The sequence below is a fragment of the Cornus florida genome, unplaced genomic scaffold, assembly GCF_030987335.1.
Source record: "Cornus florida cultivar Cherokee Brave unplaced genomic scaffold, ASM3098733v1 CherokeeBrave_3.0.0_Hap2_Chr01, whole genome shotgun sequence".
In the NCBI taxonomy this organism is placed as follows: Eukaryota; Viridiplantae; Streptophyta; class Magnoliopsida; order Cornales; family Cornaceae; genus Cornus; species Cornus florida.
In genome coordinates, this window is record NW_026775571.1 from 3,772,831 (window position 1) to 3,786,969 (window position 14,139).

A 14,139-nucleotide genomic window follows, 5' to 3' on the forward strand; every position below is an offset into this window, starting at 1 on the left:
AGGATGCATACTCCTATGTGTTGTCAGATGATTCAGTTTCTTGCCGGGTTAAACGACAAGTTTGAGTATGCTCGTGTTCATTAATTGAGCTTATCTTCATTCCCTACTCTTGAGGATGCATACTCCTATGTGTTGTCAGATGAGAGTCGTCAGACTCATCCGTTAGGTGTTGCTTCTGTTGATCGTTCTGCTATGGCAGTTCGGGTCCCCAACCTTTCAGGAACTGCACCGTCCCAATCAGTTCAGAGCTCTACCATCGGTCCTCCTTTAAGACAACAACGCGAACACCATTGCGGAAAAATTGGACACATCAAATCTCGTTTTTATGCTCTACATGGACACCTACCACAACAAAAACAACATCCTCAATCCTCTGCACATTCTGTTACACAACCAGTCTCATTATCAACTCCTGACAACTCTGCTTCTACATCTTCTGCCACAGTTACCTTGACTCGAGCTGATTTGGACAAGTTCAAGCAATTCCTCAACCAAATGGAGGCGTCATCTAAGCCAATCTCCACTTATGCCCACTTAGGTACTATTGCGTCTGCATATAGCGTATCTACATCTTCAGCACCATGGATCATTGACTCTGGTGCTTTAGACAATATGGCTGGTATATCCTCACTCTTCCAATCTTATAGTATCTGCTCTGGCCATCACAAGGTACGCCTTGCGGATGGCTCTCCATCTTCCATTGCTGGGAAGGGTCACATATCAGTTACTCCTTTGTTAACTTTGTCAAATACACTTCATTTTCCACAGTTGACCACAAATCTTATTTCTGTTAGTAGTGTTACCAAACAATTAAATTGTAATGTAACGTTCTTTCCCTCTCATTGTATTTTTCAGGATCTGGTGTCGAAACGGACAATTAGCAGTGGGAGTTAAGTGGACAGTCTATACCTGTTGGATGCTCCTTTGTCACCTCGAGCACATTCAGTTTCATTTTCTAATATTGTTTCATCTAATAAAGCCCAGCTTATGCGTTGGCACATGCGTTTAGGACATATTTCTTTTGGTTATTTACAACATTTATTTCCTTCCTTATTTTGTAACGTAGCAGTGCCAGATTTATCCTGTGAGACATGTCATATGGCTAAACATGTTCGTTCCAATTATCCTGTTAGTAGTAATAAATCTGCTTTAACACCTTTTGATCTTGTTCATTCTGTGGGGTCCTTACCCAGTTACTTCTAGACTTGGATTTCGATATTTCGTGTTGTTCATTGATGATCATAGTCGTGTTACATGAGATTATCTTATGAAAACCAAAAATGAGGTATACACCATTTTTTAAAATTTTATGACAATGGTTCAGACTCAATATGGTCGTACCATTAAAAAATTCATATTTGACCAGGGTACGAAGTACACTTATGGGGAGGTACAGCGGTTATGTACAGAATTTAGGATTGAGCATCAGATGGCTAATGTGAAAACTCCACAACATAAGGGTCGTTCTGAGAGAAAGAATTGCCACATCCTTAACTTAGCCAGAGTAATCTACATTGGCATGAATGTTCCCAGTCATTTTGGGGAGATGCAGTTCTTACAGCTGTTTACATCATTAATAAGACTCCTTCTAGGGTTCTTAACTTTGCAGCCCCACTCACAATCTTACATCCCAATTCATCTCTTTTTTTGATTCCTCCGTGAGTCTTCGGGTGTGTGCGCTTTGTTCAGCAGTTGGGGCAGACTCGTACAAAGCTTGACCCAAGGCTTTAAAGTGTGTGTTTTTGGGTTATTCTCACTCTCAAAAAGGTTATAGGTGTTACCATCCTCCCAGTCGTCAGTGGTTTATATCCATGGATGTTTCTTTCTTTGAACATACACCATACTATAATGGTTCAATTGGTTCTCAAAGTGAATAGTTCCCATTGAATATAATGGATGATCACCTTCTTCCGTCTTCAACTCCTCTACCATTACTTGTTTCGTTTTCTATGATTCCTCCTCGTGATACCCCTCCAACAAGGGGAATTGTTCCTTTTTCACAGGTTTATAGTCAGAGACAACAGGTACAAGCTTCTACTCCCATGATCGATTGCCCTGTTCCTTCGGCACTAGCTCCGCCTTCTCAAGCTATTGTTTCGCTTGATGATCGCCCCATTGCTCTTCGAAAGGGTAAACGTTCTTGTACATACCCTATTTCTAATTTTGTTTCTGATTATGCTCTCTCACCCTCCTATCGGAGTTTTCTTGTTTCTATTGCCTCGGTTCCTCTTCCTTCTAGTGTTGTAGATGCACTAGCACAACCTCAATGGCGTGATGCTATGATAGGAGAACTACAAGCACTTGAGAAAAATCAGACTTGGGACATGGTTCCGCTTCCTATTGGACGAAAGGCTGTGGGTGGTTGTTGGGTGTTTACAGTTAAGCATTATCCAGATGGGTCAGTTACTCGTTACAAGGCCCGGTTGGTTGCCAAGGGTTATGCTCAGACTTATGGCATATATTATCAGGAGACTTTTGCCCCTGTTGCCAAGATGAATACCATCCGTGTATTATTTTCCATTGCTGCCATTCGATCTTGGCCTCTATTTCAGTTAGATGTCAAGAATGCCTTTCTCAATGGTGATTTGCAGGTGGAGGTGTACATGGTTCCTCATCCGGGCTTTCGTTCTCCTGCTCATTCTGGTATGGTATGTCGTCTTCGTCGTTCTCTGTATGGCCTCAAGCAGTCTCCTCGAGCTTGGTCTAATCGCTTTGGCACTACCATGCTCAAGTTTGGTTTCCATCAAAGTGCAGCTGATCATACCTTGTTTTTACATCATTCAGGCGGTAAGACAGTTGCTCTTATTGTGTATTTCGATGATATTATTCTTACCGACAATGATACTACCGGAATTGCTGAGGTTAAGAGCTATCTTGGTCCCCTACGGTACTTCTTGGGCATTGAGGTGGCTCGCTCCAAGGTTGGCATTTTCATCTCTCAACGCAAGTATGTTCTTGACTTGCTTTTTGCTTCTGGTCAGCTTGGCGCTCATCCTGCTCATACTCCGATTGAGCAGAATCATCAGTGGGCTAATTCTGAGGGAGAGTTGTTGTCAGATGTTGGTCAATATCAATGACTTGTGAGGAAGCTCATCTATTTATTTATGAGTCGACCTGACATTGCTTATGCCGCAAGTGTCGTGAGTCAGTTCATGCACTCTCCCCGTGCCCCTCACCTTGATGCAGCTATTTAGATCCTTCGCTACTTAAAAGGGAGTCCAAGCCGTGGTATTTTGTTTGCCAATCATGGTCACTTACGTGTTGAGGCTTGGACAGATGCTGATTATACAGGATTAATTTTAGATGGGAGGTCAACTTCACGTTATTGTACTACTATTGGTGGTAACTTGGTTATTTGGCGCATAAAGAAGCAGGATGCTGTCTCTCAATCTAGTGCAAAGGCAGAGTATAAGGCTATGGCTCTTGGGATACGTGAGTTGATATAGCTGAAAACCTTGATAACAAACGTGTGCCTTCCAGTGTCACTTCCATTCTCACTCTACACTGGCAAAAAGTCTTCCATTTTAGCATAGCAGCAAATCCCGTTCAGCATGACAGGACTAAGCATATAGAGGTGGACCGTCACTTCATTCGAGAAAAGATCATCTCTGGTCAAATTTGCACTCCATTTGTCACAAGCTCTCAGCAGTTTGCAGACATTCTTACAAAGGGCGTCAGCAACCAGACACCCCCACCCGTTATGTCAGTGAGTAAATTAACCTTATTGACCTTTGACTTTAAAATTGGCCATGAAGTTATCATTTTAACCTTACACACGTATACACAGGTCACTGCCACCCCCACCCCCACCCTCACCCACCTTGGCCATCCGCCACCATCCCCTCTCCATACAATTCACCGAAATTTCTTTAAGTGGTTCACACATTCATATACGGTCACCACCACTCTTCCCACCATGGCCACTGCCACACCCACTCTCTCCTACATATCTATCTTTTATCGCTGTCACCCCACCAATTCCACCACCGATCACTGCCACCCAATCAAACCCATAACAAAATCGTACCCAAACAGAGTCTAAACTAGCAAATTCGAATGCCTAAATAAAGATTTGAAACAAGCCATGGTGGTTCTGGATCGCAAACAGAGTCTACCTGAATCGAACGCTCATCGTCGATGATCAATGAGTTCCGTTGGTGTCCCGACGTTGAAGCATTAGTTGGGTTTTTTTAAGACTCACAAATGAAGATGGAAAAGAACCCATCAAATATGCGATTCTAGTGATGCAATAGTGATAGACAACGGCATATCAAACAACGGCTTTCATCTGTGCCGCTATACACACGTACCTCATCGGAAACACAAATAGAGACCCGTTCGCCGCCGCCGTCAGCTCCGCTATGGATAGTATCTTGGGAATCTTTCAACAATGCCCTCATCTACTGCATAACATCCTTAGGCAATGTCTGGATCTCTCTGTAAAGATCTGTTTGTGTTGCATTTTGGGTAATTTGAGGAATTTGGTTTTGGTGGGTTTGGGTCTCTGGGTGGAGTGTGGACAGAGGGGTGAGCTTTAGTAGAGAGGATGAACGATTGAAATCGCAAAAGTGTCTTTTTAGAGTTATGGTATTCTATAATTAGAGTGAATTAAATATTGATGGGTAATTTTGTCTTTTCAAACCTTTTAAAGGCCTGTTTGGATCAAAACTCTAACGGGTATTATTGTTCAAAAATTGCCCAACTTATATATGGTCGTCATTATAGCAAATCTCAGGGGGTGTCATTGTAATTTATTCTCTTTTATTCTTGTCCCAAACAAACAAAATCTTACACAAATTGGACAAAATGGTCATTTTACATGGCCTGTACTTATACTTACTAATTTATTCTACTAAATCGAGGGTATTATCGTCATTTTAAGTCTCCAGGGGGCTATTTGCACCAAATCAATAGTATAGGGGTGTTTTTCACTACACAGAGACTAATTTGCACTATATCGATAGTAGAGAGGGGTTTTTTGCACTTTACCATAGAATATATCTATAACTCATAAAAAATGTGATATATATATATATATATATATAGATAGAGAGAGAGAGAGAGAGAGAGAGAGAGAGAGATGCATGGATAGATTTTAATCATATTTAAAATTCTTGATATCTTTCCCATATTAAGTGAGCCCCCATTCAATGAATGATCCAGAATAGGGGAGAGAGAACTGATGAAGAATGAGAGAGGGCAGAACGAAGAAGAAGAAAGAGGGATCACATGGCACAGCCACGTCTAAATCGGACCAAAATCGGCTGTATGAAGTCGGACTTGTATCCCTACTCAAATATAATATGTATAATATAAATTATAAAATATATAATATATATAGGTATATAATATACATTTAGTGAGAGAAGAGAGGGATTAAATTTTAGGATATTTTTGTAATTTAAAGTAGGTCTCGGGGTAGTTTAGTCATTTTACATCTGCAACAAAGTCAATGCAAAGTCAAAAGGGTAGCATAGTCATTTTACACCTAAAAGGTAGTCTGACACCACTAAAAAATGACATTTGGGGTCTAAGTGAAATGCGAATCCACTCTTCTAAATATGAATGAAAGTAAAAACCAAAATGTTTACTTATGTGAGATTTGACCTAACCTGAAGGGGTGTTAGTGTAATTAAGCCTAATAATAATAATAATAATAATAATACTGATAAAGCAGTTGGAATGTAGTATTCACGTAAAGGAAAACTGTAAAGCTAAAAGATCTGATCTGGTACACAAGACTTAAGCGAAGCGTTCTATAAAACCAGGAGGTCTGATAGCAACTGGTTTGGGGGGGAAAAAGAAAAAAGAAAACAAAGAAAAAGATAAAAGGGAAAGAGAATAAGGTTAAGCAGGAATTCAAATCCAATAGCATACATACTCAGAATGCATATAGAAGATACGCAGAACTATTGGATTTTATATATAGCAATCTACCACTGAAGTGCATGACAGTGACAAAGATCATAATATCATTAACTTCATGTACAGAAGGTAAAAGCTCATCCTGGATTAAAAATAAAGTTATCGTTAAAAACAATTATCGTTATCTAATAAAACTATATCGTCATACTTAAAACTGTTTCTTTCGCGTTAAAGATTACAAGTTTGAAACCCAAAAGTTTCCTTGTGGAGTAATTTTTTCAGTACATGCCATCTTTTAGAGAATAGAAATAAAGAAAAGATACAAAATGGATAAAGCATGCTTCATATAAAAATAAATACCTCATCATCCAGTCCCAATAATATATAATTTTGACGAAGAAAAAGGACTGACTAGTTGCTCTATACAACTAGTGCACAACGTTAAAATAAAACACATAAAAATCTTTTAAAATTTCAACCTCATGGAAGCACTAAATATAAAACAATATGGTAGTGGTTAAATAAAATAATTATTATATATACTAGCGGAAGAAAGAGAATTAGTTAGCACAGCTAACTTCCATTCTAAATTAAGAACCAGAAATTCAAGTGAAAAGTTAAACTAGTTAAGCAGATTTGAAAACTACTATCAGCTTAAAGATCAAATCAGTTATCTTCAAGGTATTAAATCTCATTGAGAGCATTGTTATGTTATGCCAAAGAATTGAACGTGTTGAAAACACAAAAAAGAAAATAAAATTAAAGAGAAACAATGAAATACTTGAATTACAAAAAAAAAAAAAATTACATAAAAGCATATATAATACTATATTTGGATGCAAAGATAAGCCTGGCAAATGACTGATTTAGCATGATGGATTACCTAAACATAAGCTAATGGCTAACGCAAACTAAGATAACCACCTGGATGGTGAAAACAAAAGAAAAACTTCATACCTAAACATGCTTGTGATTAGCATCCCAACAAATATAACGTTCACTGGTAGCCACACCTTAATCAATCTCAATGTGAGTGGTTCTGTTGATATTACACCAGAAAAGCTCAATATAAGCACAATCACCACTGAAACGAAATTCTGCACCCAGAAAATAGAACACAACAAGAAATTCATTAGTTACAAAATACACACACACACACACATATAAATATATTATATCAAGTCAACAAAATGAAATCACCGTTATATCAGAATTCCTATCTCTATAAGAAGATAAATAAAATATACTAAATAAAGAAAGTAACCTGATAGAGCATCAAAGATATCCCAGCATTAAAATCATAGCTGGAAAGGACATACTTGTTAACAAGTATCATGCTACAGGATGAAATGCAGTACGCAAGGCCAGATAACAAGGCCTGGTTGTGTATTTTAACTACCCTGCTACTTCGTTTTGTTTTTTCTGTGTCTTTTTCCAACTTACCACCTTCCAAATCAATCTCATCATTGCCAAGTGTCTTCATTGCAAAAGATGACCTAAACATAGAATAAAACTAATTAAGAAACAACATTTGAAGTTGAAAACTGCATCTTTTGTAAGTATGCTAAATGCATAATGGACAAAAAGAGAATAAATGGAAGCTACATAAGAAAATACAGCATAAGATACTCTTATGTTATCTCACAGGTCCGGTAAAAACTGAAGCAAACAGAAAAAGAAACACAAGTCTTCTTACAACTGTAAGGGAGACTAGGAATACTCCAATCACCGTCGGAGCCTAGATTTCTAAAGGGAAATCTGGGAAACGCCTGAAGAAACTGTTTATAACTCTGAAAATAACTCAAAATATATTGATAAAGACTTTATTACAACAGATATAGAGGTCTGTCCTTTTATAATAAGACTATTAATGACTCCTCAATTCTCTCTAGACTAACTTTTGAACTATCCAGACTAACTTTTGGACTACCCACAGAGCATTGATAACAACTTCTACTCCCAGGACATCTTCAGATTTCCACAGCATAATTACTTTTATGCTCATCTCTTGTTTTAGAGAAAACTAAAATATCATCTATGTAAACAACCACAAAATCTTTAAGATCATTAAAGATAGAATCCATCCAACGCTGATAGATTTGAGGTGCTGTGTTAAGACATGCGGAATTATAATAGAACTTTACAAGACAAGGGGAAACTGAGAGATTTACAAAAACATAGAAACTAAAACAGATGGTGAAAAACAGATACCTAAACCATGCTGAGGCTTCGGTTTAAATAACATTACAAAAGGTAAACAGTTCCGGAGAAGATAAGAACGAATCTTTTCTTTTACTGTTTGAAAAAGAGTGTCGGCAACTTTCACTGTTGATGAATAGTCTGTCGGCAGCTTTGTGTATTCCTTGTTGGACATCATCAAAAGAGGAAGCCATATGGGTGTTGGTTGCCTCTAAATTGTGCTGGAAATCGATTTTCCAGTCTGTAACCATGTCGACAAGAAAGTTGATTCCTGCCCCCACTTGAGTAAAAGAAACAGGTTCTGTAGTGGTAAAATGGGAGATATGGCGATAGTTATCTACATTCTGACCGGTAAGGTTTCGGATACAGTTTACAGAGCTATTTTGTGCCATAGTGATAGAGTTTCAGATGGTTTGAAATCTGTTCTGGTGCCTAAAACCAAGGGTTCCTGTAAACAGCTTAATAATTGTCACAAAGGTCATACAGACACTGACATATAAGCAAAGACAGGATAATATGGGCTTGCAACAGTATTCAAACATAAGAGATATATAACATAAGCACAACGTAGATACTGAAAACTTTATTACATGGAAACATAAAACTTACAGTGGTCCAGATTCGAGGTAGGCTCTGATACCAATTACTAACACATGCGGAATTATAATAGAACTTTACAAGACAAGGGGAAACTGAGAGATTTACAAAAACATAGAAACTAAAACAGATGGTGAAAAACAGATACCTAAACCATGCTGAGGCTTCGGTTTAAATAACATTACAAAAGGTAAACAGTTCCGGAGAAGATAAGAACGAATCTTTTCTTTTACTGTTTGAAAAAGAGTGTCGGCAACTTTCACTGTTGATGAATAGTCTGTCGGCAGCTTTGTGGCTACTTTTGCTTTTGGGAAAGTAGACCTGACAACGTCTTCTGTCGTGTGCTGAATTATTGGTGCAGTCGAGTGGAGAAGAGTGTCGAATCATCCTTCCATGGCATTGATGATATTATGGAGTTCATATTCATCAAGTGGAGGAGTACTGGCAAGCGATTGTGCATCGGCAATATCCCATTCAAGATTTAGTCGTTCAGCGCCATCTTTGACACGAGAGGGGATATCCAGTGTAGTCATGCTAACGATTTCTTTTAAAAATGCGTTAGCAGTCTGAATCTGGTGTTCACCATTCATATCAGGACCATAGTAACAGGTGATTGTAGTGATGAAGAGTCTGCGTCCGTCACAACAATAGAAAACTGGTTCTTGGTTATAATAAGAACCATCAAGGAACCGTCTCGCAGTGTCTTGTAGATGTAAGAAACTGTGGATTTCAAAGTAATAAGGAACAATACTGTTGGCCAGTTCCTCAGAATTTAAAAGTCGATTATGCTCGTACTCATCATGTGCGGTGAGTTTGAGATACCATATTTGATAGGGTTGAAAGAAACGAGTTTTTTCGTAACTTCCAATAGAGCTGGAAATCCAAAAAGTCAGATGACGACTGTATTGCCAGTGTTTGCTTACTTTGTAAATCATGGATTTTATCATGGCTGGGAAAAATTGATAAGAATCATGGGAGGAAAATGTAATTTTGTTTACTAATCCCCAATCAATAGGGTCCATTGACCAGTCAATCCCAGGAATGATAAAAAAGGTAAGCTTAGGGACTCGTTTACCGTTGTAAAGCATATCAAAGGTATTGATATCTTCATGAACATTGCATAATAGTTTTTTATTATAGCATAGTGATCTTCAATCTTGCGATAGATAATCCGAAAGAGATCTGGAGGAAATAAGTCTCTTGCTTTTTCAAGAAGACAGATACGATTGATTTTTGCAAACGTATTGTGAGGAAAATCTTGTTCTCCTACCAACTGGGCAAGTTTGAGAAAATAATTTATTTGAGAAAGTGAAAAATCTTTTTCCCAGTCAATAGTAAGACAGATCTGTATGCAGAGCTTTTTAAGCTCATCCGTCATAGCTGCTTGTTCAGCTATAAGGGCAGTAAGAGAACTCAGATGTTGTCTGAATTTCTTGTTGGCACAAAGTTTATGTGCTTTCCAAACATTGTTAATTTCATCATAAAAATTGTTTGGAAGTCCAGGATCATAGAAATTGTTAATTTCTGTAATATCTGGAGTTTTGGAAAACATTTTTTGTGAAGCTTGTCCCACATTATAGAAAACAGTTTGGGCTTCTATAAGCGTGTCATAAGCTTTAAAGCAGGAGCCTGTAAACGAACGAAGCTGTTTGTGACAGTCATTCCAGGTTTCATAAATGCCAGGCTGGTGACCTGCAAAAACCACAAACCATTTGTTTGGTTGTGATGGAGTTGGTAGAGATGGAGTTGGCTTGGATATAGCTTTTTTAGCTATGGTAATCCAACCTTCTGTATCTGTAAGTCGATCAGCCATCTGTATGCATAGGGAGAGATAAATCTTTGTTAGATATCTCTGGAATTCTGCTCAGGAAATCTGCAAGAAAATTATTAGTGCCTTTGATATGTTCAATAGCAAAGGAATATTGAGCAATGACATTATACCATTTCAATCGGCGACCGTCTAAGCAATTTCTTTTATTGATTAGAAAATCTTTAACGGCTTGGTTATCCGTTCGAATAATAAAATCTTCTGGAGCGAGATAAATATGAAATCGTTTGATTGCCAATTTTATTGCCAGAAGTTCTTTTTCATAAATAATATAATTCTGTTCATTTGGTTTAAATTTACCAGAATTATAACCGCAAATTAACTCTTCGTTTTGAAGGCGTTTGGAGATGGGAGCTTTTCGAGCTCGGATCATGGGATACGATGGGGTGTCATCAATCCATTGTGCTTGAGGAATTGCTTTTAAGACACATCCCCAACAGAGCTCGGAGGCATCTGTTTCAAGAATAAGTTTATCTCCTGTTTGGGGAAAATAAACTTCAGGGATATGGACCAGATCGGCTTTGATCTGTTGGATAATGGTGGTGTCATTATCAGTCCAATCAAAAGGGACATTTTTCTGTAGCTTCTTTAATAAAGGGAGTTCTTTTTGAGCTAACCCTTTAATAAAAGAGCGGCCATAATTCAAGATTCCCAAAAAACTTTGAAGTTGCTTTTTATCTTGAATAGTGTCAGGGAAATCACGAATCTTAATGATTATATGGTCCTGTAGTTTTATACCTTTGTGAGTTAAAACTAATCCCAGAAAATCAATAGATTCTTGTTCAACATCTATCTTGGTTGGAGATAGAATGATGCCGTACTTTTTCAGTTTTTCTGAAAGACAGAGTAGATGTTTTTTATGCTCATCTCTTGTTTTAGAGAAAACTAAAATATCATCTATGTAAACAACCACAAAATCTTTAAGATCATTAAAGATAGAATCCATCCAACGCTGATAGATTTGAGGTGCTGTGTTAAGACCAAAGGGCATAACGGTCCATTGGTAGTGGCCGTGAGGAGTACTGAATGCCGTGAGTGGTTTGGACTTCTTTCGCAGTTTGATTTGCCAAAAGCCTGCTTTACAATCAAACTTACTAAAGATGGTGGATCCTCGAGTTTGATTAATGAGAACATCTTTGCGTGGGATAAAATAACCATCGAAAATGAGATGTTCATTGAGCCTTTTATAGTTGATGACCATGCGGGCTTTTCCACGTTTAACTTCACTATGGTTTCTAACCATAAAAGCAGGGCTGCTGTGTGGACTGCGAGTACGCTCAATGAGTTTTTTCTCAAGGAGGTCTTGAAGTTGTGCATCAAATTCATCAATGTCTCGGCGTAGATAGATCATGGGTTTAACACGAATGATGACATTGCGATTTTTGAGTTGCAGTCGACAGAAACGAGGACTTCTTTTCCACAAGGTAAGTGGATTTTCAGCGAAGTTTTGCCGAAGTGAGTTGTAGAGCCAATGGGTGTCTTGTAGCACCAATAAGTCTGAGTCTCTTTTGGGTGGAGAGAACTTTTCATTACAAACAGAGGCTAAATTTTCCTGAATAGGGATTTCAACGACTGTTTGATCTTTTAGTGTTAACGAAATGGTTTTTTCGTTTAGCTGTAAAGGAAGATAACTATAGATAAAGTTACATCCTAAAATAAAATCACCGTGCATGTATGGAAAACACAGGATTTTTGGGATAATGAATTTTTTATCATTAAGCCAGATTGCTACGTCTTTTGCTTTAAACTGAATCACATTTAAGGGTGCTTCAGCATCAATGCCCTGAACGCCAATGGGGTGTTTCATTTGCTGCCATTTTTCGGATGGCAGAGCATTATATCGACAACAACTGGTAGTTGCACCGGTATCGATTAAAACACAAAGGCTATAGGGTTTATATCCTTTGAAGTTGAGAATGCCGTTAACATATGTATACTTTCGCTTTTTGCCTTGCGAAGGAGCAATTAAAATTTCATCTTTTCCGGTGCGGAAATGGAAGAATTTTGCAGAGTTAAGTTTATGAGTTGATCCAGGCAAAAAGGGAGCATCATGAGGATCGACAGGAGCTTTGCCTTTTTCTGTCCAAGTGAAACGTCGGTGAGGAGGTACCTCTGCGGACTTTCGTGGGGGAAGGATTCGTTCCCATCCAGGATTTCTCTCAAATACAGAGCGTTGTAGCTGAGGCGGTTTTGCTTTATTTGTAATATAAAGATTAGAACCGGAAGCATGTATTGTAGCCATAGTGGGTTCTGTGATACGTAACTTGGGTACAGAATTGATGTTATCAAATAACCAAGTTTTAGGGATCTCAAGATCTGTCCAATTGAGAAGTTTAGGCTCAATTATAGTATCGAAAGGTCTTGGTTCAAACAGGGTGACTAGTTTGGAGTCAAGTGTAGGAACGGTAGCAGTTTCGGGTTCTCTAGTGAGTTCATAGAGCACTTTCCACTGGATTCCAAGGCTAGGTGAATCATAATCCATTTGTAGTTTGGACAATTGGAGTTTAACTTGGAGGACCTTTTCGATGTTTGGGTCCGTCAGGGAAATGAAAAAATTTGGTTTGATTTTAAACCAGATGAGGTTGTTAACCAAATTCGATTGAACACCGCCAATAAGTGCATCAACGGGTTTATGAAAACGATTGTCCATGAGGAGTGCAATTAGTGGTTGATCAGTGCCGCGTCGAAACAGCGAAGTGATCTTGATTTGCACTAGTCCAATATGAATATAACGAGCAATAGGATTTTGTTGTTTCCATCGCTCAACCTTATCCTTGCTGAGGATATTAAAACCGCATTGACCATTTGCTGTGTAGTCAATGGTTGTATTTCCACTGAATTGTTCTAAAATTCGTTTGGAAAAGATAGCAAAACGGGAAGTTTTGTAAACTTCTTCTTTTTTGATTCTTTGAAGTTTATCGAACTGAATCAATTGTTCATTTGTGAACTGAACTTCTTCGCCAATGATGTCACTAAGCTTGATGTTAGTAGTTTCATCGGTGTTGGCAGGAGTGTGGTTCATCATGCAGATAGTGTCAACATCTGATCCGGCTTCTGTATCACTGGTAGGGGTACTAGAAGAGCTACTGGTATAAACACTACTTGAGAGTTCATACAGAATGGTAGAGGGATCGGTGATGTCGCTACCATAGACTACACAGAGGTTATCTGTCTGTAGTCGTTTTACCATTTTGGAAGCCTTTTTGCCTTTTTGGGGGCAGTTAGTGGCATAATGACCAGCTTCATTGCAAATATAGCATTTACAATCCTTTTTTGTTTCAATGGATTTTGAAGCTTTGGAGGATTTTTTGGATCCTTTTTTCTTTTTCCCTGGTGTGGGTTTTGGAGAAGTAGTGTGTGTAACATACTTCTTGGAGGCTTTAGGGCGCCTTCCTTTCCATTTTTTCCAACGAAATGTTTTGCGTTGGGCGCGTCTAGCAGGAGTAGCCTTATAGGGAGCACAACCAATTTTCCAGGTTTCCTGGAGAATCTTGTCGCAACAACGTTGTCCTTCAGCAGTGCCATTGATCTGGTTTTTGGCCTGTTTTTTGGCTTTGGTCTCAAGACATTTTTCATTGATGAGACGATAGACAAAATTTGTTCGGAAACCGATGTTATCAGTTTTTTGGATGCGAACAAGGAAATCGGGA

General features: G+C 38.4%; 1 protein-coding gene across 9 annotated transcripts in view; it reads right to left on the bottom strand.

The window, feature by feature from the left end:
• LOC132281056 (GDP-mannose transporter GONST1-like) overlaps positions 1 to 14,139 on the bottom strand; it is a 46,832-nt gene that overhangs the window by 17,190 nt on the left and 15,503 nt on the right. For 4 of the 9 annotated variants that reach the window (XM_059782901.1, XM_059783047.1, XM_059782951.1 and 1 more), the window contains 2 exons: positions 7,130 to 7,361; positions 6,823 to 6,962 (listed from right to left, as the gene is read on the bottom strand). In XM_059782901.1, coding sequence (XP_059638884.1) covers positions 6,823 to 6,962; positions 7,130 to 7,348 — 359 coding nt within the window. In that variant the 5' untranslated portion in view covers positions 7,349 to 7,361. Of the gene's footprint in view, positions 1 to 6,822; positions 6,963 to 7,129; positions 7,362 to 8,076; positions 8,175 to 14,139 lie in introns of those variants that run through there. The other 5 variants (XM_059783207.1, XM_059783150.1, XM_059783255.1 and 2 more) reach the window with 3 other exon arrangements.